General features: G+C 35.6%; 1 protein-coding gene across 15 annotated transcripts in view; it reads left to right on the forward strand.

The window, feature by feature from the left end:
• The window catches only part of LOC139118772 (diacylglycerol kinase zeta-like), a 182,828-nt gene that overhangs the window by 113,801 nt on the left and 41,815 nt on the right, over positions 1-27,212 (forward strand). For 12 of the 15 annotated variants that reach the window (XM_070682227.1, XM_070682277.1, XM_070682291.1 and 9 more), the window contains exon 2: positions 25,282-25,402. In XM_070682227.1, coding sequence (XP_070538328.1) covers positions 25,282-25,402 — 121 coding nt within the window. Of the gene's footprint in view, positions 1-16,090; positions 17,330-25,281; positions 25,403-27,212 lie in introns of those variants that run through there. The other 3 variants (XM_070682267.1, XM_070682243.1, XM_070682260.1) reach the window with 3 other exon arrangements.

A 27,212-nucleotide genomic window follows, 5' to 3' on the forward strand; every position in this document is an offset into this window, starting at 1 on the left:
CAGTTGAATGTAAAATATATTCCATGGATTTGCTGAAGTTTTGATAATCAGTGGAACTTATCTCATGTAAATCTCCCTGCATGATGTGATATTGATGGACTGATGTCTGTACGGTCATCTTCTGAATGGAATATGGCTTTGGTAGCAGCTCTGCAGGCAGAGTTAATAGTTGGCTGATGATAGATTTCATACCCTGTACACCAGTACTGGCTGCTTTTAACAGTTTGTGTGAATCGTATAAAAACAACAATTTTTTTTAATGAAATTTCACAACAAATGCAAAGGGTATGTTGAATTTTTCAGGCAACCTACCATCAACAACATGTCAATTTTGAAATGTTAAATGGGTGATGTTGGCGTTAGCCTTAAAAATTACATCAACCTTCCTGTACCCTTGTTTACATCAGGAATATCTTCAGTTCTTGGTCAGAGCAGATTTTGTGGTCAGAATTCTCATAGTGGAAAAAATGGAATGTTTCTAAAATATAAATGTTTATTTGTTTTCTGTAAAAGATGAGATACAGCGAGTTTTGATCCTCATTAAATCAACGTATTGGACAGTTAAAACAGATATTTACAAAGACATTTTGCCCAAACTTTTGAAAAGCTCAAAGGTTACATTGCAATGGCCTCATAGGTGTATCATGTATACTGCTGAGTATCAAATCAACTGTTTTAAGCCAAAACTTCCATAGTGTTCTTTACAATAAATATAGCATGCCTTTAATTAATTGCTGTGATGCTATTGGCTTACACTTTGTAATTACCATGGAAACATGCAAATATGCAGGAGTGGGCCTCTCCTTTTTGCCTACGGAGAATTCGTTCATTATCTAGTCAGCAGAAAAAAGTTGTGGGAAGAGGATAAAAATTACATTCTATTTTTAATGCAATGAACACATTGTCAATTGAAGTGATAGATGCAAGCGAGTCATAAAGTACCGGTAATGAGAAACTGCTGGTTAAATTAAGAAATTGATATGCCTTTCTGCAAAGAACTCGGCAATTATCTCTGGTGAAACCACCCATCTTGAATATTCAATGTTACATCCAAATTGTCAGAATTCTATGTGGCTTTGTTAGGTAATCTCATCAAATTCTTTGCCACATGCATGCATGACACCTGGTGAATTTCATAATGTCTAATGTCTACTAGTATTGCACAGAGATTAATACCCGTTGTTAACACTGTTGTTATTTGCAGTAAATTTTACTCATAGCTCACTGAAAGGACATTAAGTTCTAGTTCAAAATACAAAAATATAATCAACTGTTATCGTGCTTTTGTTTGTTAGCAATTTCATTAAAATTTGTGGCAAGAGACAACTGTCGTTGAAAAATGCTGACTCGGCATTTTCAAATGCTGACTCAGCATTTTTCACCAGTTTATCCACTATTTTCACAGCTTACAATAAGCATGGTGAGTTACTGACTGTGATAGTCTACACTGAATAAAGGATTCCCATTACTCTTTAGGTTTACAGATCGTGCATCCTTCTACTGACTGGCTGTAACTGTAGCAAAATGGAACTTCTTACACATAGATTTAACAGTGTTCTGTTTCTGACAGCGATGAAACCATAATGTACGACGTCAACTTTATTCGCTTAGGCAATTTAAGTAAAGCCATTCAGTGTGCTTGGCTGGATACAATAACCTGACTACCGGCATTTCCAGACTGGCCTTGTTTTATTTTCAGATATAATTTAATGAGAGGTTTGCAATGACGATCGTCTGCTTTGTACTGAAAACGCCATGCACAGTACTGTTATGTCTGATATCAGTGGGCTTTTTCGATGTCTGATTTACGGGCTTTTGACAAGATAATTTGATATTCTGTCAGAGTGTGATCTTAATGAGAGAAACGGAAGTTAAGACAGCCCCACAGCAAATAAACAGGAATACTGGCGTCAGTTTAAATTTTAAGGTTAGGTGTACTCTTGAGTGATCTGTGTCGTGGGTTGGCAGTGCTGGCTTTTGAATCACTAATCAGGTGTTTACGTCTGATTTCTTGGAACAGATAACATAATGATATGTTTTATGCCATCGTTGAAACACCCGGAGATCTCCATAATATTCGCAGTGACCTCATTTTGAGGTGCACCAAAGGCTCATGGGATGTTCAGATCACGAAAAAGCAAACTAACAAACAATATTTGCCCCTGTAAAAATTTTCCCCTTTAGAGAAAATTCCACCATACCAGAAGATATTTTCTGTAGTTTTGACAGGCCACAAATTTCTGTTGGTTTAAGCATTTCACAATGTAAAAAGTCATCTTCTCATTTGAATGATATCAGTGATAGAAAGTGAATGGTTATGGTGAACTAAATGTCGGTCAATTAACATTCAAAACATAGACCTGTAGCCATTAATAATACAGGTGTATATGTCAACATTCATGCTTTACTATATTTTTATGAGCAATAGAAGTTGTGAGAGTGTTTAATAGGCTTAGCAGTATTTCCATGCATTGCTTGACATCAATAATAAATTAAAACACTGTGTTTTCTTTAAGGGCTAGTACCTGTAATTTTTGATGAATTTTTTTTTTCACTATTTTGTTTTCAATGTTAACTACAGTTATTTCTTCAACTTGTTGGGAGCATGTGTCCCAGTGTTTCAACATTTCCTCTGATACAGTGTACTTTGTCATTTTTGCACATTAAGCTCTGTTCTCAGAGATTAGGCGCATTACTTTATTATTATTATTTATTATTATCTCAAGATACGCATCATTCAGTATGTCAGTTCAGCCTGTACATGTGTAAACTGCATTGTTATTGTTGACAAGTGAATTCAGGTCTGGACTAGAATTCAAATGTAAACAATAACAGTGCATTTTACATGCATAGACGCTGTGTTGACAAGCAGAATAGTGGGTGTTTCAACATTTTTGGGGAGAGTAAGACAAAAACTTGCAATTGATATACAAAATAAAAATATTTTGCAAATATCCTAAAATTGAAAAAGGAATATTGTATCATAACTGCTGTAATTATGTCAACCAGCTAACACTTAAAAGAAAGAAAATTGCATCACAATAGCCTTTACCAAATATCCAGAACTAAAAAAAAACGAAAATTGCATTATAATTGCAATTAAATTTGCCAAATATCCAAGGACTTAATGAAAGAAAATTACATCATAATTGCATTAAATTTGCCAAAAATCCAGAACTTAAAAATCAAATCCTTCATTATCTCGTCTGGCATCACTTAACTTGATAATACCGGACCCCTTTAATCCAATAATTGTTTTTCCTCATGAAAGTCAAAGTAAAGCACTGGTAAAAATAATAATGTAGAAAATGAAGTGTTCAGTATGTGCAGCAGCAGAATTGACAAAGCAGCATCTTTAAGTGAAGTTTAGGCAATCATACCATCTAACATATAAACATCAGGGAACTTACCATCAGTGTTAATGTTACAATTTGATAAAAAATTTTAAAAAACAGTTAATATTTTGTTTTGTTGGTTATTTAAAGTGCTGAATTCACTCCTTTAGTATTTTTATATGTCATGAAATACCCTGCAAAAATCAACTATACCTAAAAAGCATGTTTAACTTAGTTAAGATGCTGGTTTTGAAATATTTATGAAGGAATCAATTTATTGAAAATTTAATTTCAGTCAAATTTTTCAAACTTTAAATGTTATTTGCAGTCTTTCTGTCAACGAACACAGTTTTCTGAAATATCACTGTTCTCTGAAATACCACAGTGTCTCAATACAGGTTATCTTTGATGAAAAACAAACGTAATATTTTGTGTAATAGTCATAAATAAATAACAATGCTGAGGCTCCAAATGTATTGAAAATAATATGCAGTGAGAATAACATGAATGTGTGTCACTTTTTAGAGCAAAGTTCCACAGTTGACGATCTAATTGTTGAAATTATTGAATGCCAGATGCGTCTTTGTACTTAATGGGAATGTGGATGAGTGCGTGGGCGGTTAGGAAAACGGACTCAGATTACCTTTGTGTCACTTATTCACCGTGTATTAAATTTTTCGATCAGAATAGACCCATTTTGCGGCCGTTGTATCCTTTTGAATGCGACTGAAAACCATGCTAGCCCGCTGATAATTGGAATATTTTCGTCGCATTTTATTTAAATTGTGTTGGTAAATTTGTTCAAACATTTACAAATTCTGAACGCAGAATATCATTGCGTAGTCGCATGCAGTCATTCAGTCTCACTGGTGACTCATTTATTCAACACGTTATTCACCACGGCCTCCTGCATAGTTATCACAATTTCAAAAATCGATGGCAATATATTTTAATATTTATGGTCAATAGTTTGAATCACAAAAGAGATATTTATGTACAGGTATCAATATATGCTTATGGAGCTCAGCATTTCTGAAGTGAAGCACCGTGGTGCATATGTGATGGTCTTTCTTGAATGTTGTATTTGGAGTGTGTTGGTTGCTAGTACGAACATTATTTACCCATCAATAACTGTATGTAAAATAAGAAGAAGGTAAAATGATATATTCAGTGTTCTAAAGTATACTTTGCAAACAGAAAGGAGATTGGTGTCTTGACAACCTGCATAATTTTGAGACAAGCTTGTTGTATATTTTTTTCTTCGTAGCTGTGTTCAACATAATCCAGATCAATGTGTTCCCATACAGTGACTAGCAACTTCTATAGTGCCAGCCATATATCAAAGTGTTTGGGAAAAAATTTGTAAAATTAAGTCATTGCATCACTTTTGCATAATATCAAAAGCCAGAAACAAATCTTTGTTCATAACCTGATATATTGAACCTTAAGGTATACTGTGCCTCGGAGGACAATATTCAGACTCTAAAATGTTTAAAACTGTATTGCGGTGACTACCATGTGTCGGGTGCATTTTGAAGCTGATGGAGTAACGAAAGTTTTCACCAACCTTTTTTGTGAAAACTGAAAGTTTAAGTTTTTGCTCATAAAGTTAACACAGGAATGGCGGCCATTTTGAATTTTAATTGAGTGACTTGAACTATAGAGTTAACACAGGAATGGCAGCCATTTTGAATTTTAATTGAGTGACTTGTTTCTCTCGTACCAAATTTTGTACGATGACCCCCTGATTTTTGTTCCTTTTGCTCAAAAGGTAATGATTTAAAGTTTCCATACAGAAAGTTTTCACAAAAGTTTATTAGTCCTTCAATTTTGAGGCTTGTAATACTTTATATAAATTTGTGCGTTCAGTCGCGCAAATGTTTGACGTGGATTCATGGTTACAGGATAAAAAATTTAGCCATCAAATTTTGTCACCATATTAGGCATTGTGACAGGACTTAACCTGAGGGTTCTTATTTTCCCTTTTCAAAGAATACAGGAACACGACATAATCTTGGAGCGTGGTGCTAAATATATATTCAGGGATACAGTGAACCATTTAATAATTTAGAGTGTAACCAGAGTCATCTGAAAACGTAGATGAACCTGAGGCCAGAATCGTGAAAAATACATTGATACTGAATGTTGAAAGCTTTAATGTGCATGTAGGTTCAGTGAACGCAAGTACATGTATGGTCGTTCTTGGAATAGAATCCCCATTTATGTGAGCTAGCATAAATTTGACGACAAAAACAAGAGGAATATCTTTGAAGTAAACGTGACTGATCACACAACATAGTTTCCATGGTAATATGGATGATTAGCCATTAGCGAGTAGAACATTCTCTTGGTAATCTTGACTCAGCGTCCGATCTATTGTTTGTTCAATGATGCTGCGAGTTGATTCATGAGACGCAATTTTTAATGATGAGTTGAGTGTCCACCAATCTACACCGTAGCTGCTGTTGTTGGCGCCATCCAGCCTTTCAACCAATGCTGACTGGTGCAAAGGGACAGTAGCTGTCACTTTTGATAATATTTGTGTTATTTTTGTCCCATAAAACAAAATAGATTTTGTTTCCTTCTCTTGTATTAAAGTATTTCAAAATGTATGGTATGTGCCTTAACAGTGCAGTGTAATGTATCACAGGCCAGGCTGAAATTCAGTTCCCAGTTTCTAAAATGCAATAACATTGGCACGCCAAAGTCAATTTTTGTTGCCTTAATAAAATATACCTCAGTCAATTTTTTTCAGATTTCTGCCAAAATTTTGATAAAAATCTGTCGCCAATGAAATGTGATGTCCATTGGGTCCAACATTATCAAAACAATTACTGAAAAATTCATATAAATTGGGGAAAATGTTGAACTAAAATTTTGGTGGGAAAAAATTACAGCACTCAATGGGTTTTTAGCTACTATAGACTATAGTCTATAGAAGCTATTGGGATGGGTATCCGTCCGGCGTCCGGCGTCAGTCTGTATGTATGTATGTATGTATGTATGTATGTATGTCCGTTTGTGAGGCGTCCGTCCACTCAAATATCTTGAGAACCGCAGTACTTACTGATTTGATATTTGTTGTGTAGATGAAAAATATGATTTTGAGAAACTACTTTTTTTTATTTTTTGATATTGTTGAAAATAGGCAAATTAATGCCAAAAAAGGTGTTTTTGGTAAAAAATCTTCTTCTTCATAACCACTGCTCAGACAGCTTTGTTATTTGGTATACAGGTCCCTAGGGGTAACCCAACTTAGATTTGTTCAAATTGTGATGAAATATGCAAATGTGTATTTTTAAGGAATTTTTTTGTCATTTTTGGTCAAAATTTGACTTACATTGTATGTAATTCTTGTACTGTATAAACCCTATCAATTCACCAAGAAAAAAATAATTAATATGATTTTAAATAATTGAATTAATTAGGAAATCATCAAAGCCAAAATAATTTTAGTGTAGAATTATCAGAAAGTTCAACTTTTTTTGACAGTTCATAGTGAAATGCTTACCATCTTACCATCTTGGAGGATTAAAACATGTAAAGGCAACTTTCCTGAATCCCAACTTTGACATATTCTGAACCGTCATTTATTGTGCCCTGTATGTTATCTAAAAGAAATTGCTCAAAATAGTCAATAGAGATAGAGATAGAGAAAGTTCTAATTTCCATTTATGGTCGACTTGGTAAGGATAAAATAACATTACTTTTTGAGGAAAAAAATAGAGTGGTCAATTAAAAGAGTGGTCAAAGTGATAGGGTTTTTATGGTAAGGGACTGGTCAGTTTCTTCGGCCTGGGGGGGGGTCATATATATATATATATATATATATATATATATATATATATATATATATATATATATATATATATGTAAATATATATATATGTTATATTTTACATACATTTATATTTTAAGTCATTCTATGTTTTAATGAAAGTGTTGGCATGTGTCAATCTTAAAGTTTGAATACAGTACATTTTGAATGAGCTGTGAATGTATTTCACACTTTCTATGCTTAACCAGATATCCTGAACTGTTGTACAGAAATGGATGTCAATCATTAATATCAAACAGGAAAAAGCAGTAAATCAAAAACTTTGATTGGTGTTAAGACTTGCCAGCCATTCAATCTCCTGAGGAACCATAGAGAGGCATTTTAGCCAAATCTGATGTGTGCAGAGTCTGATATGACCTTTTCTTGTAACATTGATATTTGTTCATGTTGCTTTCTCATACTGAATTCTCATAGAGAGAACAGAAAAGTATCAGGAATTTGTCATGCTTTTCATATGAAATGCAGATTTCATAATAGTACACTTTCACTTAGCAAACATCAAGATATCTCTGGCATATATCTCTGATTTATTAAAGTATGGCGCCCGAAGGGCGCGGAGAAAAATATGAAACATCCTGATATCTCTGATATATATGTCTTGTATATTAAAGTAATGCACAGGAAGGGTTTGCTGAAAAATAGCACGCTGAAAAATATTGAACATACATACATCTCTGATATATGTATGCCTGATATGTTAAAGTTGAGGGTGCTGAATAATATGTCTGATTATTAAAGTTATTCGCCCAAAGGGCTCGCTGAAAAATGCAACTGGATGAAATTTGTGGCTGACACGATGCATTTTAGGCACTGAGCCTGTGTCGAAATTCAAAAACACACTGACCCCCCCGCCCTATAGGGCATTTCAAAGACATGGTGACCCCCCCCCCCCATCACCAAAGTCAAAAACAGGGTGACCCCCCCCCCCCATGGATCCACTGCCCCCCCCCCCCCCCCGCCGAAGAAACTGACCAGTCCCTAAAGCTGGGCTGTAAGATTCCTCATGTGCTATTTATAGCAATTATGCAATCTGTGTAAACAGTGCAATGAAAGTTACATGATTCCTTATAATACTTTTGATGACCTTGAACTTCTTAAGTTTCAAACATTTGTCTCTTCAGTGTGGTTTCTCTGAGTATGTACAGTCTCAACTTATTCAACAGAACTCACTTACAATGTTAATCAAAGATATCCACCTTCTTCATCAATACATGTGTCACAAAAGGTTATTCTCTACATAACACAGCAGAGCTCTGTCAACTGTTGAGTTGCTTGTTCTTTCAAAACCGCTGGTCAGACAGCTTAAATATTTGATTTACAAGTCCCTAGGATGACCTAAGTGAGATAATTTCATACAGTCAGGAAATACTTAATTTTGTATCCATGTCTATAGTAGCTTCAGGGACTTTGGCCCTATGTTTAATAACATTCATACAGGCCTTATTGATAAGTTTGATACCATGCATTATAAACGTGATTTGGGGAGACAGACAAGAAGATGCACTTCACAAATATAACAGAAATACTGGAAAATAAGAGACTGTCAAACCGTATTGGTAAAGCAATTATTCCATTAATTTGAGAGGGGTGTGCAGAGGGCTTGTATGCAAGAGAATGCAAGTATTGAGTAATTACCCCAGAACAGAGGAAAGATAGTAGAACATGGCAATCGATTAGTCTCTACAGGAAAGAGAACCAATATCGTCACATCCGTCTTCATAGATGATCATTTCAATGACCCCTGAGAAATACTTTGACAAGTCAGCATGTTTTTCTACTATTTTGATGTTATCATTGATTCAGAGTTTATTTTGTATCGTACTTCATAATGTAAACAGAAGCATTGGTGTGAAGTTACTGCAATGGTCGACAACTTGTTTGTAAATAAAATAAATGTTGTGGTTACCCTTACAGTTGTTGAATACAGAATATAGTAATAAACCACTACCCAGAAACGATACGCCCGTAATATATGACCTTAGATGAACTTAGCATTGTGTACCCTTTGTGACAATTATCAAGAACCGCTTTTATTAATTTTCCCAAAACTTCACCAAGTCTCTATGTGTACTGTATGAGATTTTTATATCATGAGCTTGCTTTATATCCTGATCTTGACCAGGAAAAACGGGAGTACTGTTCATATTAAAATACAAAATACAAATCATTGATCCAATTCTAACCAATTCTTTCTGGTAATTTCACAATATGCAAATTATACATAGTTGCAGTAGCATGGTAGGTGGGTGTACAAGTAGATAGTTGCACAGACTGATAGAACAGCAACCACAGACTGACAAAACGGCAATTACGACATTTTTACACTTTCATCTCTCATTTTTGGCTCTTACACATTCTCTGGTCTTGAGAAAGTGCAGTTTACAGAAGCAGCATCTTCAAACACTGAAATCTTGACAAAAGGCTCATTTATTAGGGCACATTGGTTGTGAACGGTGACCGTGTTTATCAGTGTTATAAATCCCTTTTGAGACTTCCCATCAGCAGACATTTGACAGTTTCTGATGTCACGATAAAACGATCTGATTCTTTTTTTTCTGTTTGTATCATGTTACTTAGTTAAGTCTGCATTGGTTTTGAACAAAGAGGGAACTAGATACGTTTTGGCTTGACAGTTGCAAGTTAACACAGGTAATAGAGAGAACTTAAAAGGGTCTCATGAGTTCTTTAAGTATGATTGTCAGCTATTAGGGTAGTATTACAACGTTGGCTTTTTTGGCACCTGGGCTTTATCAAATTCGTATAGTAGAAGGTGTAGGTGTGTAATTGCTGTACGGATACTGGTATATGTCTCTGTATGTGTGTTTGCACAGAAAGATTTGTTGTGTCTAAAGTGGTTCGTTATTCACTACAGAGTTTCATGTGTAGATTGCTTCAGTTCACTTCACACAACCTTCCAAAATTATTAGGGACAATCGAAAATAAAATATCTATCAGGTCTCATTGCCAGTATTGACATATACTGTACCAGCACCTTCCATGGTAAAATGTCAGACAGATTTGGAATTCGGTTTGCATATGTCTAGAAATTATTCATTGACAACTGATCATGAAATTTGAATTTTTTTTCATTTGGTCAAAGAACCATCACTAGAGAATAATGGAGCTAAATGGGATAATATATGTGTGCCAAATTAATGTTTATTCATAAGTTTATTGGTCTGTGTCTATTTCAGTGTTTTGAAAGCTGGAAAGAGTTGTGTTTTTCAGATTTGTTCAAATTGTTATGAAATCAAACTGATCATGGGGCCTGCTCCAATAACTCTTGATATAAATTTAATTTCCTGGTGCTGTATAGTTTTTGGGTCATTGTCAAATTTTCAGTGTTGTTAGTATCAAATTGTTTGCTGGAATTCAGTTTTTTCATCTTTTATATTGCATGACAACAAATCCGGTGTAGCCATATGAACTGGTTGATTGGCTGCACTATACTATAATACATACATGTATGCTAGGAACTTTCAAATTTGAAAGACATTTTTTATTTTGCTTCACATTAAAGAGAGCCTTCTGGGGTTATTTTCTGTTGATATGAAATATTTAAAATTAACAGCCAAAGTGTAGGTATGCAAATTTATCAACAAAATGACGCTTTCTTTATTTATAAATTACAGTCCTGTCACCTTCTGTCGAACAGTGGTATTCATCAACCTACTGTAGGCTGTATACAGATTTCCCCGGAGAGGTCGATTTTAAAAATAACTTCATTTTGGGAATAAATCACATTTGTGCTGGTATGCACAGCTGCCTTTTATGAAAAGATGCGCCCACGTCAGAAACGGAAGTTTCTGTATGCTTAGCGTAAAAATGCACCAAAAAAGAATAATATGCAGATTTGGTACAGCAGTTTTGAATTGGATAGTTTGTGGGAAGGTGAACAGAAATACAAATACCACTGAATTTTTGAAAAATTATTCAAAATGTTAACTCTATGGTACAGTCTGTCGAAAAGAAACCGCGCGCATCTCCTCTCAGTGAAAGAAACATTTAACTGTGTGCTGACTTTGAATATTATCACCGTATACTTGTACTGATCTGTCAATGTTGAATTTTATTACCATAATACAAGTATGTCAATTTAGAACTGTGGTAATAGCGAGAGACTAGGTACAACAGTGTGAAAATTACCATGGTTAGTATGCGATAGATCCGGGGAAAGTCTTTGTAATGGCACAGAATATCCCTCAGTGAACATGTATGTCATTTTTTCAATGTCAAAGAAGGTGTGTTGGCAGGATACTGGCAATTATCTCTGAAAATTGATGTCTTTTTATCTGCCACCATCACTCTTATGTTACTTCCCAGTGTAGCGGTTGGATAAGATGTTACGGTCTGCAAAGCTTGCTAAAAATAGACATCACATCACATCCACCGGATGTTATTGTAGGAGTATCTTTTGCCCAACTGAGAATAAAACGTCAGTTCAACATCATGAGGCTTGCGAGCAGACTCACTGCTTTTTATAAAACTCTGAAAAACGTTGTAATAAAACTACTTTCTCTGATAAATTTTTTTCATTTATAGTTAGCTAAACTATAAATCAAAAAAATTTAGGCGTATCTCCGTTACTGCATATAAATTTTTTAAGGAAAAATGTGGTAAGCCAACATTTGTGAATATTTAGTTAATTTGACAGGTGTCCAGTCAAAAATGACCACATAGGCTATAAATTTAACAAATATTTCACCTCTTTTTGGTGGTTCATTTTAAAATTGAGCAAAGCAATAATATGAATATATACAATGATATTCTGTTATCATTGTCAGTCCGTCATGCAACCAAAGAGATAGCATACATTCAATGAAAGATTGAATTTTAATGACACAGCAATGGGATAGTATCATTATTATTTTATAAACTGTATAATTTAGTGAGCCATAGTTTGATCATTATTTTATCAACTGTATAAAATTGTCTTTGATGTAATGTGTAAGGTATTGCACTGTGAGTGAGGTGTTTTCAAGTTCATTTGCTTCCCTGGGCTAAGAGTGTGGGAGTCTGTAATGTGAAGTTCATAGCAGGAGTGTAATGTAAAAGTTCAAGCACAGTATAATTCGAGTCAAAGTAAAGCAGTTTAGTGATATTGATGAAAACAGCAGTGCTCTAATGTGATTGGCCAATTTTGCTTTGATTGTTATAGTTATTCTAAGGTTTGCAAATTGCATGTGATGGGGATATTGTTACATCGTTATGCAAATTTATTCAAATAGAAATATTGTTACAATGTTGTTCAAAGTAGTTCAAATAGCAACACTGTATCAAAGCTCATGAAATCCCCTTTATCCAATTGAATCAGTGTAGTAATCTGATTGTGCTGTCAGTGTCAACCACTGTGATGTTTATTGCAAATTTTCATACTATGTAATAATGTTCAAAAGTCTGTGACAAATCTAGGTCAAAAGGGAGATACAGGAACAGGCTGTGCAAAACGGATTCAGTTGGCATTGTGTGAAGCATTCAACTTTGGATTATGCCAGGCAAAGACAAGCAGTGGCAGAAAGTGATAATATCGCGTCAGTAAAAAAAAAGACAGAAAATAAACCATAAATCACACATGTACATCAATGACACTTCTACGGTCATGTTTCCTGGACAGATGCTACAGTGTTCAGTTGGCTGTGGGTAAAAGCCATAAGAAGAATTTCATATCAAAGCTTTAGATTTACTAAAATCCTGTAATACCACTATACATTATCAGTTCCGCGATATATCTTGTTAATAATAATAATACTTTATTGCTCAACAACACACTCAAGGAGTGTGGTAAGGCAAAAATTACAAAACTCAGCAAACACTGGATGAAGCTGCTGCTGGGGGAGGAACTAAAGTACAAGAAATAAATTTGGCAAGAGGTAGTTTATCTTTGTGAGTAAAGATATATATGAACTTTTCTCTGTCATTCAAATCAAGAAAGCCTGGATATACAGACTTGTGGATGAAAATAGACCATCTCGATACGTCTGTATTTTGGCTAATGTAGTGTATTGTTAATGTAGTGGCTTTAGACTGAGATTCCCAGCTGTGATTTTATTGTGTGCATGTAATGCATACAAAAATGCTAAAATCACTCCTGGTGGCCCTTGAATGCAATATGTTCATTTCCACGATCATTAATTGCTAGCGCTTGCTGGATGATAGGTGAATAAAGGTGTGAAAGTGGCACTTCTTCACCTTTCCAAAGATTGTATATAAATAGGTATTTCACACCTCTCCTGATAGTGAAACCCTGTTCAGACAGACAAAAATTGCTTCACCACTCCACTGACATAACTGTTACGTCACAGTTTTGAAAGCAATCTAAATGCCCAGTGTCAGCCTAGCAGCAGACAGATTTGTCCCAGTTGGAGGATGGTCTAGAGCTGACACAAAATCTGAGTTGTCCTAGTGTCAAGTTAACATTTACCGTAAGTTTTCAATCCAGTCCTTATCATTCCATGGAGTCAGAACAACATTTCCGCAACAACTTTCACTTCACAAACCAGACCATTGTCACCTGATTCACAGTGCTTGTACAACTGAGAGACGTACATGTTAACGATATTGTTAAAAACTCCATTTACTGATTATTTCTTGACTGCTGCCATATCTTATTCTGGCCTGTATGCTCAGTATAGGTATGCAAAAGTTGTCACTAATGGCTGGAATGGTCAGTTGCAGTCATATTAGCCCTTGTTGTACATAAAATATATATGAAATACATGAACAGTGCAAACATCATGATGTCATCCAAGCCAGCCAATTTTAACTTTGAAAGGTCAGAGGTCACAGAATTAAAACTACGTCGGCGTATTTTTGCGTGCGATCATGTCTGAATGGAACACAATTTAATCCTTGATCTGGTGCTACATTGGACCTACATGTATTTGGCCCTGGCCAAATTTGCCTGTATGAACCATAACGTCAGCTATCACTGCTTTGAATATGAATATGAATAGGGACAACTATTGCTTGCTGTGAGGTCTATTACTGCCAGCCATGTCGTCCCTCGTGCTGGGTCAGGCGGAAAAAATTATCAATCTGAAATGTCATCCATAGGCACAGATTTTTCTGACAGCGTGAACATTTGGTCAAAATATGGTGAATACATCCCATGAAAATGTTCAATTGGATATAATAAGTATAAATGTGAAGAAAGACCTTTAGCCCTTTGAGTGCTATAATTTTTTTTCCACCAAAATTTTAGTGCAATATTTTACCAATTCTATGAATTTTTCTCTAATTTTTTTGACAATGTTGGACCTAATGGAGATCACATTTCATTGGCTAGAGCTTTTTATCAAAATTTTGGCAAAAATCTGAAAAAATTGACTGGGATATATTTTATAAAAGCAACAGAAGTTGATTTTGGCACACAAAGGGTTAAAGGAGCAATGTCTACCGGTACATTCTCAAGTATATTGAAATACCCAGTATGAGCCTTGCTGACGAGACATTAAGCACAGTATGCAATCACACTAATGTTATTGTTGACTATTCTAATCAGGTTTGAAATTCAGTTGTCAATCATATCATCAGAGATTTGAAGAATACCTGTTTGAAAACTCAGCATTTCAACATGATTCCTTGAGTTCAAGCTTAAGAAAATTTATTTCACAGTACTATACAAAAAGATTTGAAAATTTTCGTAATAGCATGAGTGTCTTTGGTAGATTGCGCCTCAGGAACAGAGATTCGGACTTTCAAACTTAATAAATTCTATTCTGATCTACCACTTATGGGGGATCATTTTAAGCTCTTGGCGAAAGAAAACTTTGTGCCGTCTTAGTATTTCGAAAATCGAAAATTTTGCTCCATAGAGTTAACATGAGGATGGCGGCCATTTTGAATTTCAAATATCGGTAAATCTTGGGTTATTTGTTTCCCTAGTACTAAAATTTGCATGGTGATCCTCGATTTAATTCTTGATTTTCAAGGAGAATGGTTGAAAGATTCATTGAGGAAAGTTTGAGCAAAAGTTTAAGTCTTTCATTTTCAAGGTGCATATAACCTTAAGAGAACTGCTACTATTTTACTGTAAATTTTAATTGAAGAAACCAATTTCAAAGGTCTTGCGTATCGCTGTGAACAGGTCCACAATCACCATTGATAACATTGGGTTTGGGTGAAACCATAGTGCCGAAACAGTTAAGGTACAACAGTGCTAGTAAAAGAACATGTGTTGACAATTATGTCGCACTCTCAACATCATATCAATTGCAATTATAGGTATACATCTCAAAGGGCAAAATAATTATTAGATTAATCAAAACAATAAATTAAAATGAGACAACGTCAACAGAAAGTAATGTACCATTAATATGAAAACCAGTGAACTAGAATAGAACCTTTGAACTCTGATGCAATTCCAGAATTCTATTTTTGGTATGTTTCCGCAACTTAGTAGCCATGCTAGTAATCTGCTGGTATTTATAAACATTTAATACGTGGCCTTGTACTTATAATTGCTCTATTTTTATCACGGTTATGTTCATTGCAGATTGAGTGTACTGTAGTACTGTGAGTTTGCTGCCTTTTTATGCATTCATCCCGTCGAATGTTACCTTTTCTCTCAGCTATGGTTTGTGCATGTGTATATCCTGATATTATTGGTACCAGCGTTAATCTGCAATAATTTCAATTGGGGGAAAAATATGAGTTTTGCCACTGTGTGTATGATTTGTATTTGTTACTTGTCTGGTTTTTAAACACCATATGGCTGCAAGTCTGCAGCTTGTGCCGGCCTCCTTTCATTACGGTGGGTGCTATTATTTGAATTTCATCCGAATGTCAATAGCTGATTTAAAATTCTTCTTTTTGAATAACTAAAAGGCTCCCTAGCATCTATTTTATCCGTTCTGAATATCAAAAGACGACATTTTTCCAATACTGCATGCGGCAAGACCTTTCCTTAACCTGTGAGTTTACATGTGCAAAACTGTGCTGTGCTGCACGGATTCAGTATACCGAGGTGTGTATCAGCAAGCGGACGTCCAACTGCTACAGCTGCCTTCCCTGTTGCCGTGGTGACATTCTATGTGTCGGCGTTTCCTGGTGAATCCTATTTTGAAAAGCAGCCAGCTAAAAAAAAAATCTGGATAAAAATACTCCTGTTTTGAAGCCTGAGATAATTATACATTGTGGACTGACATCCGTTTCTTCTATTGGAGTGTGCTCACTGCCATTAGAGACTGTGTCCTGTGGAAGTGTGTTTCAGAAACACCATTCTGTTCCTCTACCATACAATATGAATTAAGACAAAGGATATTGGATGTAGAATCACAGATTTGACGTCATAATTTTTCTCCTTTTCCTTCCCCTTATTTCATTGACTTGAGTTATCAGTCAACATTTGTGTTTCATGTCCACAAAGAGAAAAATCAAATCCGTCTAATCAACTTTTAAAAAAAATTGATAGACACCTGGGAGATCTAAAAATTTGACAGTTGTGAAGCAGAACTTGGCATATACACTGAGTGGGGGAAAAAAAAGCAGTGCAGTATTGTGTGCCAAGCTGGTGTGCCGTTGCCCGTCGAAACTTAACGAGTTCAGATGGAGCTCCGCATAGAGTCGCCATGTCTGCATTTTATGTGATGGGATGGTGATTCAGAAGGACACGTGACTCTCTGATTGTCTGATCCAAACTGACACGCTGTACTCAGGTAGTCTGTTGCTGCCGTGTAGTCAACAGGGAATACGAGGACTGTGTGCTAGCTGTGCCGGCCAAGTACAGGAATGACACAACATCAGGGTTTTTTCCGTGTTTTATTGCGCGCGTGGTCAAAGCCTGAATCTCTGTAACTAGATAATTCCGTACGATGGAAAAGGCATCCTTTCATGGACTGATGAAGAATGATCAACTTGCTTAGTTGAATTTCTCATTCATATACGGGGAAACCCTGTCAAGGTACGCCAACACAGTCGACACAATTACGTTTCTCACCTGAGCTGGTACACACACACAAAAAAAAATCAGAACCATGCCGCGGAGCCACTACTACATGAGGAAAATGAAACCACGGTCCCACTCCCTGGACGTCGGGGCCAGCGGCTGTTCTGGAATCGCGCAAGCTAGTATAGATCGTGGGGCAGACAGTGATACAGAAGCCGATCCAGTGACCACTGAGAATTATAACATTCAAAGGATGCCACAGAGCTTTAAGTGAGTAGCAGTGTATTCATAGATTACTTTAACCCTTCGAGTGCTGTAATTTTCCCACAAAAATTTTAGTGCAACATTTTACCAATTTTTATGAATTTTTCTGTAATTTTTTTGATAATTTTGAACCAAATGGTCATTACATTTTATCAGCTACAGTTTCTTATCAAAATTTGGCAAAAATCTTTAAAATTTGACTGGCATTTATTTTTTAAAGATGACAAAAATTGATTTCAGCACTCAAAGGGTTAATTAGCCTGAAAAAGAAACATTTTCTGTAATTTTAACACATTGAAATATTTCATTTGAATAAATTTTTTCAGAAAAAGGGGAAGTAAATAGCAAAACTCTTTAGCAGTCGAGGAAAAAAGAATACAGCCATTTTCGTAATTGTTTTCAAGCGGTCTTGAAGCTGGTCAGCATGAATAAATCTGGAACTAGCACAGTTCTGTAGTTTAAGCGGAAAATTGACTCGGTGATTTGAATACAGTTTACTCCGTTCGCTACACCTTGACAATCTAATAGGTTGTAATTGTGGTGGTGTGCTGTGCCTACCTCTATGCGGATTTTATCGTTCACACTGTTGAGTTCCAGTAATTTCTATACATACTGTACAACGTCTCTGTATTTAGCTTCTAATATTTTGTGAATACCTTCTTTGCTTGCATACAAATACTTGTATGTGTTTTTTGGCTCAACATTTGGCCCGTATTTTAGTTGGCTTCCTGATTATGACGGGTTTATTAAGGTTTTACATTTTCTACGGGGACAATAGGTAAAACTATTGATGATATTTTCTGTTCCAGAATGCAAGTACAGTCTCCCATTCTCTCCACTCCAGAGTATGTTGAATTGGGTAATTATGCTCTGCAAATGCAACTCATTATATATACAATATGCAATTAGTTAATATTAGCAAATGAATTCTAGTCTGGACGGAAATTAAGTGGTCCATAGTAACATTAGGCATTTATTACATACATATAGGCTATGTTTACAAGCTGCACGGTTGTAATTAAGCTTTTCAACATGGCTTTTAGGAGTAGAGTGAGAAGTGTATTTTCCAAAATTAACAAAACTAGCAGTGATAAAATGCATCAAAAGGTACAGTTTGTGAAGCTATAAATTTACTTAAGGGCCAAATCTGGCCAAAACAAATAGTTTAATAGTGTAATTTATGCTTTTAGGAACAGGAAGCAAGGCCATACATGAAATGTTTAATTTTTGCTCAATTTATTACCAGGGAAATTGCAAAATTCTGGTAAATTTATTTAACATTTTCAAGGAGTGAAGAAAAAGATTTACGATCACCAAATTTAAAATTAGGAAGTTCTGGTTTCGAGATTATACCTATTTAATACTTCCCCAGATATAATGATATGTGTGTTTTTTCACCCGTACAAGTAGGGGTTTATATATGTGCTGGTCTTCTTGTCTGTCTGTATTAAATTTTAACACCGTATATTTCTAGGACTATCATCTTCAGGTCATCAACATTTACAAATTCATTACTTTTCCCAGTGAAGTAGTGAAATTGTTATACTGAAAAATTTTAAAATGAAATCTGTTTAACCCTTTGACTGCTGAAGTCAATTATTTTTGTCTTTACGAAATATAATGCAGACAATTTTTTTCAGTTCAAGAAATTTTTTTTTGGATATTCCCCAACATTTTGATCAGAAAGTTAGCCATAAAAAAGTTATGTCCATTTGATCCAAAACTATAAAAAATTGCAGAAAAATTAATAAAAATTCATAAAAATTGGTAAGATGCTGCATGTAAATTTTGGAGGGAAAAATTAAAGCACTCAAAGGGTCAAGTAAGAATGAAGTTCACAAGGGTTTAATAATAGCTTTCTCTTTTGATAATATTTTAAACATTTTAGTCTTATAAAACAAGTATATTTTTTATACTTCTGTCTCAATAATGTAGAAATGTAAAAGTGTAAGCTTTGCTAACAGAATACAGTGTGCACTTTATGCAATGCCATGGTTGTCAAACAAATTCTATTCAGGACATTGTATACAATGAGAGGCTGTGATGGTAAGTTGAACCTTATAGCATGCTGACCTGGTTTTGGAAGTCAAACAAGAAAATGTATTTCACAAACAGCAGAGATATCTGGAAAATACAGAAAAGAATAAGAGCTTATTTAAGCTTTTAGATATATTCAACTCATAATATACTGCTGCCTTGAGAATAATTTACTGTGTCTGTGATAAACAGATACATAACAAAACTGAATATTCAAGTATGTGCAATTTTAATTTTTCCAGTACACTCAAGATAAGCTTTACACTACCCTGTTGGAAGTGTTGATAATCCTGCGTTGTATGTACCGTTCATTGTTGACTGGTCATCCAGCATGTCAATATGGGGCTCTTATTGGAGTGGTTTCAAGAATCTAGCTGGAGTGAAAATCTTATTACATTTGCCAGAGGCCCTAATTAAGATTTCCATAAATCATTTGCATATATCTGAAATAGAATTTTTCAATCGTGGAGATTCTCCTGTCTTCCAATTTCAGTAAACAAAGGCAAATACAAAGTCATGTGTATTAGTGTAACAGAAAACACAGTATGTAATTGACAGTTTAACTCCAGTGGCTATATATAGTGCAAATAAACATTTAGGACGCCATGGGCTATATATAGTATACAGATACACCATAGAATGCCATATAGGCTATGTATAAAATTTGGATAAATTATATTTTACCGTTTGCTACACTGAAATTATTTACTGTTGAAAAGTACAAGTATAATTAGAAGAAAACAAAGTTTAAATTTGTTACATACAGTTGAATGTCAAATGACTTTATTTGGTATAATATCTGATTAGTCTATCATTTAACCTCAAGGGATGGATGTGATAATGATCTAAAAATAAAAATGATGTCTATGTCATTATCAGGTGGCTCAAGTTGGAAAGCAGGCTCATCTTTTTCTCGTTTGAACGTGATGTTTCACAGTGCCCAAGAGACGTATCTGTCATAAATTGATGGGCTTAATTGCCTATATTCTGTACATGGAGAGTGTTGAGTTATGACAAGCAAACTTGCTTTTGAAAATTAATGCAAAAATGTCTCTGTTTATCCAGTGAAATATGATGTGCAGCACTGACCTAGTTAGTTGAATGCTGTTTAAGGTAGCATGCGCCTTGAAAGTGAAAGAGTTAAACTTTTGCTCAAACTTTCCTCAAAGAATATTTGAACCATTCTCTTTCAAAATCAGGAATAAAATGGGTTCTCTGTGCAAATTTTGGAACTACAGAAAGAAATTATTCAAGATTTACCGATATTTGAAATTCAAAATGGCTGCCATCCCTGTGTTATCTCTGTGGAGAAAATATAAATTTTTCCAATTTTTGAAAAACTCAGTGAAAAGTTGCAAGAGCTTCAAAATGAACCCCTACATGAAAGATTAGAAAAGAATTGAAAAAGCTTGAGAGTCCGAATATCTGTCCCTGAGGCGCGTTCTACCTTAAGCCATGGAGAAATCTTTACTGGAATAGCTAAGTAAAGATGTCTGTAAATTGGTGGGAATGACCTTGGAATTTTTGTAGTATACAAATCCCTTCAAAATTCTGGTTAGAGTAGTAGTGATTTCACTCTACCAGCATGTACAATTAATACTGTTGGCTTTGCCATAACTTCATTTAAAGATTACAAACCAGTACAATATGAACATACATGTACCTGTATTAGTACACACCAAGTACACACATTCGAGACCTCAGACTCACTGGAATGTCTGAGATCAAACACATTGTGCTGGTAGATGTGGGGCAAATCATAGTCTGGTTGATTTTGTAAATATCCTGCAGGTACATATAGTACTAATACTGCTTTTGAATTGCTGTACACAACATGCCTAGTGGTCGTGAATATTCATGCCAACTGAGAGAGGCCAGATACTACAGGTAGTACATACACAATCCAGGTCCCATTGAGCAAGCAGTATTTCTGAGCAGGTGCTAGGCTAGGAAGCTATCTGACTTGCCTACACCCCCAAGATCATTGTACAGCTTCTGATCTGTTACTGCTGCAGTATACTGATGTGTCCTCCATGGTCTGGTGGGCAAGCCCCAAGCAAAAGGATGTACCAGCTCAAACTCTGGTCAGAGTGTGTAGCTAGTAAGGGGCTGTGAGTAAGTAAATGAAGCTACCGGTAGTATTACCTGCAGACATATCAAAACTAGAGTACAGTGATATATTGGGTACTGTATATTGTACATGTATACCAGTACCTACATATCTTCCCAATCCTTCCCAAACAATTCAAATAACAAAATGCTACCACACACATATAAACTGGCTATGAACAAGGTCTTAAAGGGACATAAACTGTAACTTGTGGCAAGTTTTTCAGTAATCTGCTTCTGTATATCAACTACCGTGTCTGACCCTAATCCGTTTATCATGCTGAAATTTGGAGTATACAGCTTGTATGTGTGTATAGTGATCATTGTTTATTATTTACAAATGAATTCTCTGGACCTGAATACAATTTTTAGCTCCGCTGTCAGCGACGCGGAGCTTATCAAATAGGTTGATTTTCCGTCGTCGTCCGTCGTCGTCCGTCGTCGTCCGTCGTCCGTCGTCCGTCAACAATTGCCTTCTCCTCTGAAACCGCAAGTCCAATTGCTTTGAAATTTTATATGCAGTTCACTTGGGGTGACCTCACTTAAGTTTGTTCAAATTGTGGTGATATTTGCATATTTGTATTTTTGGGGCATTTTTTGGTGTTTTTGGTAAAAAAATCTTCTTCTCTGAAACCGCTTGTCCGATTGCTTTGAAATTTGATATGCAGTTTACTGAGGGTGTCTTCAGTCAGATTTGTTCAAATCGTGGTGAAATTTGCATATTTGTATTTTTAAGGCAATTTTTGTCATTTTTGGTAAAAAATCTTTAAAAATCTTCTTCTTCAAAACTACAAGTCAGATAGCTTTGATATTTGGTACATATGTCCCTAGGGATGATCTATTTCAGATTTATTCAAATTGTGCAGAAATATGCAAATTTGCATATTTAAGGCAATTTTTGCCATTTTTGGTCAAAAAATGTTTTTTTTCAAAAAGTACTGGTCTGATAGTTTTGAAATTTGGTATACAGGTTCCTATAGATGAACTTAGTAATATGTATTGAATTTCTGATGAAATCTGTAATTTTGTATTTTTGGGGCAATTTTTCCCATTTTTGGTCAAAAAATGTGTATTTCCAAGCTCATCTGATAGCTTTGAAATTTGGTATACAGTTTCCTGCAGATGAACTTAATGATATTTATTGAAATTATGATGAAATCTGCAATTTTGTAATTTTGGGTTAATTTTTTCCATTTTTGGTCAAAAAATGTGTATTTCCAAAACTGCTCATCTGATAGCTTTGAAATTTGGTATACAGGTTCCTACAGATGAACTTAATGATATTTATTGAAATTATGATGAAATCTGCAATTTTGTAATTTTGGGTTAATTTTTTCCATTTTTGGTCAAAAAATGTGTATTTCCAAAACTGCTCATCTGATAGCTTTGAAATTTGGTATACAGGTTCCTACAGATGAACTTAATGATATATTGAAATTATGATGAAATCTGCAATTTTGTAATTTTGGGTTAATTTTTTCCATTTTTGGTCAAAAAATGTGTATTTCCAAAACTACTCATCTGATAGCTTTGCAATTTGGTATACAGGTTCCTACAGATAAGCTAAGTAATATATATCGAAATTATGATGAAATCTGTAATTTTGTATTTTTAGGGCAATGTTGCCATTTTTGGTCAGAAAGTTTCAGTCTTAAAAACTACTCATCGGATAGCTTTGGTTGACATGTTCTTAGGGATGATCCGATGTGATATATTCAAAGTATGATGAAATTGTGTATTTTTGCAGCTTATTTTAGCCACTTTTTTCTGGCCATTGCATTGAGCTATCAAAGATTTCCACCTTCTTCATCAACATGTGTCAAAAATAGTTACTCTCTACATAAACACAGCGGAGCTATATCGGCCGCTAGGTCGCTTGTCAACAATAACAATTGAGATTATACTCAAATAGGTTAATTGTGTTGATATGCTAAATACCTGGCATTAAATTACAGTTTAGGGATTAAATGCAGAGAGTGTAGGGAAACTACAAAGCAAAACTTGTGAAAAAATAGCCTAAAGATACAGCTTATGGAGTTTTAATTACCAGATCCATACGTTTTGCTTACTTTTAGCCAACTTGAGGTCTACTATCAATTACAAGGAATTGTCAAGAAATATATTAAAATTACTTTGTACTGAGGCCAATCATAGCATTTTGCATTTCTTCTATTCCAAATGGAAAACACTCTACCCTTGCAGGAAGACAGCTAAACCAAGGTTGACCTGTCTCTATGCTGAGTGTGTACTGAGTCAGATTACCATCAGAGTTTGATAAATTGCTGAAACTTTGGAAGATATTCCTAAAGTTTCTTAATGATCCACAACAAACAATCACTCACAATATTCAAGGCTGACAGAAGAAAATGACATCCTTCAAATACTTCTTCTCTTCTCATAAGACAAATATCTTATAAGAAACCCTATATTAAAGAGGCACTCCCATTCGGTAACATTTTTAAACACACTTTTTTAAAGCCAACGGTTGATATTTGACGTGGCGACTGCGCGCGGATCGTGAGATATCGATGAAAACATGTCATTTCCCGAGCATATTTTTCACATCCGAAGTTTTACGATCGTTTCTGATTATGACGCGAAATCCCCCGAAGGTTTGTTGTTGTGCTGATTGACGATATTCTAGGGAGTCCATCATAAGTTCGAACGACGCAATTTTACCTCCCACTGCGAAGACTTTATATACAGCATTATGCCTTTACCATGGGTCAGTTTTTGAAAACTTTTTGTTAGCTTCTGTCGTTTTCATTATTCTAAATCAGTTGTATTATATTTTAAACCAATACCACATAAACATCAGTTTTTAGGTGTTAAATATTAGCCGCCTCCGATGACTACATTTTGTCGTCTGCCACACAATTCGTGTGGTTCGCCGCGCGCGTGGTATGCGTCTATGCATACCACGCGGTGGCCGCTATGTATCAACCGCACGTAACTGGGCTAGTAACCTATGCGAATTCTGGTGGAATCAGCAAAATTTTTTTTTGTTTTATCACCAAGTCAGTAAGACTCATCTTTCTCCCACGGGGCATGACCGATCACCGAGGCAAGTGGTACTGTGGCGTACAGCAGCGTCAGTGTAGACTCGTACCGAGTACAGTGCCGAACGTTCGATGTTCGGAAGCTGAATTCAGGTGGGCCACCGGAATTCAAACTTTAACTCTTTTGAGGACATGTTTTTATCGATATCTCGCGATCCGCGCGCAGTCGTCACGTCAAATATCGACCGTTGGCACTAAAAAATGTGCTTTAAAATGTTACCAAGTGGAGTGCTACTTTAATCCTTTTTGAAGTCCAACTGTTCCTCTAAATGAATACCTCAAAAGATCGTCATACACTTTATGTTAAGGTGGTGTGTGCCTCATGTTTGAAAGACTTAAACATTGGCCGAAAGGAAAATTTACGCCATTTCTCTTCAAAATCAATAAAAATCAGGGGTCACAATACAAAATTTGGTACTAGAGAAACAAACTATCCAATATTTACAGACACGTTGAAATCAAAATGGCAGCTATCCCTGTGTTAACTCTCTATGGCAAAATAAGTTTTTTCAATCTTCACAAGTATAAGCCAATCAAAATTTAATTACCGGTACTCCAAGAGCCAATGAGCCCCCACAAGGGATAGACCAAAATGTACCAGTATTGTAAAAGTTTGAGAGTCCAAATATCTGTCCCTGAGGCGCATTCTACCTTAAGTTACCACCTACCCATATTTTAAACATGCACCCTGCAATATTCACTGAAGTGAGCAATTTAACCAACACGTTAAATGATTTCTGTTTTCCTTCACAGAAAAGCAATATCCAAGTCCAGTGCTTACACAGCTAATCTTCATGGCTTCCCTACCCACCATCTTGCAGCGTGTGAATTGCTGGACTCGGACAGGGAAATCAAAAGCACAGTGGATTGGAGCGTGAGTATAAAATTGGTACTAATATCCACTAAACAATGCCTATTGCCCTGACAAAGAAATTAATCAGTTAATCTTTTCATCGTTTGGTTAATGCTGTTATATATTGCTAAAGTGATAATAGTTTCACAGAGTTTGAAAATTATTCATATTTTCTTCTTTTTTTTGAAATTACTCTCAATTCTTTCTAATTTGTACACATGGGTGACACTGTGCTATTCAAAAATAACTTTATTTTGATCACATTTCTTGTCAGTTCAAGCTTGAATTGTTAACATTAATCTTTACGGCCCTGATACGGCTTTTGCGGCCCGAGGTCGTACGGTGGAAGGGCCCGAGCGTGCGAGGGCCCGTACGCCGTACGACCAAGGGCCGCAAAAGCCGTATCAGGGACGTAAAGGTTTTATACCTTTATATGGAATGATAAATATGTAGTTTACATAATCTTCAACATTGTTTAGGAGATAAAAAAGCGTGCGATACCAAAAATTCATCGCCATTTGTGTCAATTTTTCATAAATGTGATGGCCGCTTCCCGTCGCGGATTGACATACATAATGACGTCATTTGTTTACCTGCAGAATTCTAGAACGCACTATGGCGCAAAGCAACATACGTGACCAACAGAGATCCAGGCTGAAATCGAGGTGAAAGAAGGACAAAAGCGTGATTTCAGTTTCTTGTAATTTATACTGAACAGGCACGCACTTAGTATACACAGGATTTCACTAGAATTTAAAAATAAAAGCCGATGTCACTGGCGCGGCTCCACTGTCGCCACGCGCAACTACGATCTGAGCGAGCAGACGTTCTCCTCATCTCGCGCTGGCTTTGTGTACGAATGGAACGTTTGCGGATAGCAACGCGCGTAGTAACCAGAATCAAGGTAGTTCAGAAATGCACGCGATTGCCCATATTTGGGCACCGGGCCGGGGCGTGATACGTAAAAAAAATGCACGGATCTGAGGGCGCTTTCTCCCATAGCTTTACACAGGCACGTGAATGTAGGTATATGATAAGCAAATACTAAGTACTGCTGTAAAATTAGTATTTTGAAGGCAACACATGAAATGCAATTTTGAGGAACATTTTTACAATGCCTACGACATCTTCAAAAGTTTTCACAAATTTATGATTATTAGAAATGAATCGTTTGATAAGTAGATATAGACTGTAGTGAATGATTTTATCGCTGAGTGTATTCAAAAACGGCATTGACCAATAATGATGCCATTTGATGTACTCATCAGTGCTTTCATACATGTATTTATATTTGGATTAATTAGGATTGCATTTGAACTTGAAAGATGTTTATTCTAACTCAGAATAAAAAAATGGTACCAGTGTTTATGACCCTCCATTGATGCATACTGTAGAAGACACTTAGGCACTAAAGAAAAAGTTCAGTTTTTCATCCTATTGAAAATTGTTCTAGATTAGCTGCATCTGTCTTCTTGTGATATTTGCTTGGACAAAACCCCGAAATATTTAAAAAATAACAGTGTGCTACATACAGCAGAAAATGTTAATATCTACAAGACCTGGTGCACAAACACTTTACAATTATGAACAGCAAACTTATTGAGCTTCATGTTAAAAGTATGACTGCATGTAAACATTCCTGTTTTGAGTGAAAAAAGTGTCATCGCACCTGAGAGAAACTTAGGATTAGAAATAAATTTATTAATTTTGGTCGTAGACAGTGTATCACCACCGTAAGAGTAGAACTTTTATTTTGAATTAAGTGCTCTTGGCCCAGTAATCTGCATAAACAAGTGCTTTAGGCCTCGTAATCTGCATAAACAAGCCACCT

Source organism: Ptychodera flava, chromosome 2 (assembly GCF_041260155.1).
Source record: "Ptychodera flava strain L36383 chromosome 2, AS_Pfla_20210202, whole genome shotgun sequence".
In the NCBI taxonomy this organism is placed as follows: Eukaryota; Metazoa; Hemichordata; class Enteropneusta; family Ptychoderidae; genus Ptychodera; species Ptychodera flava.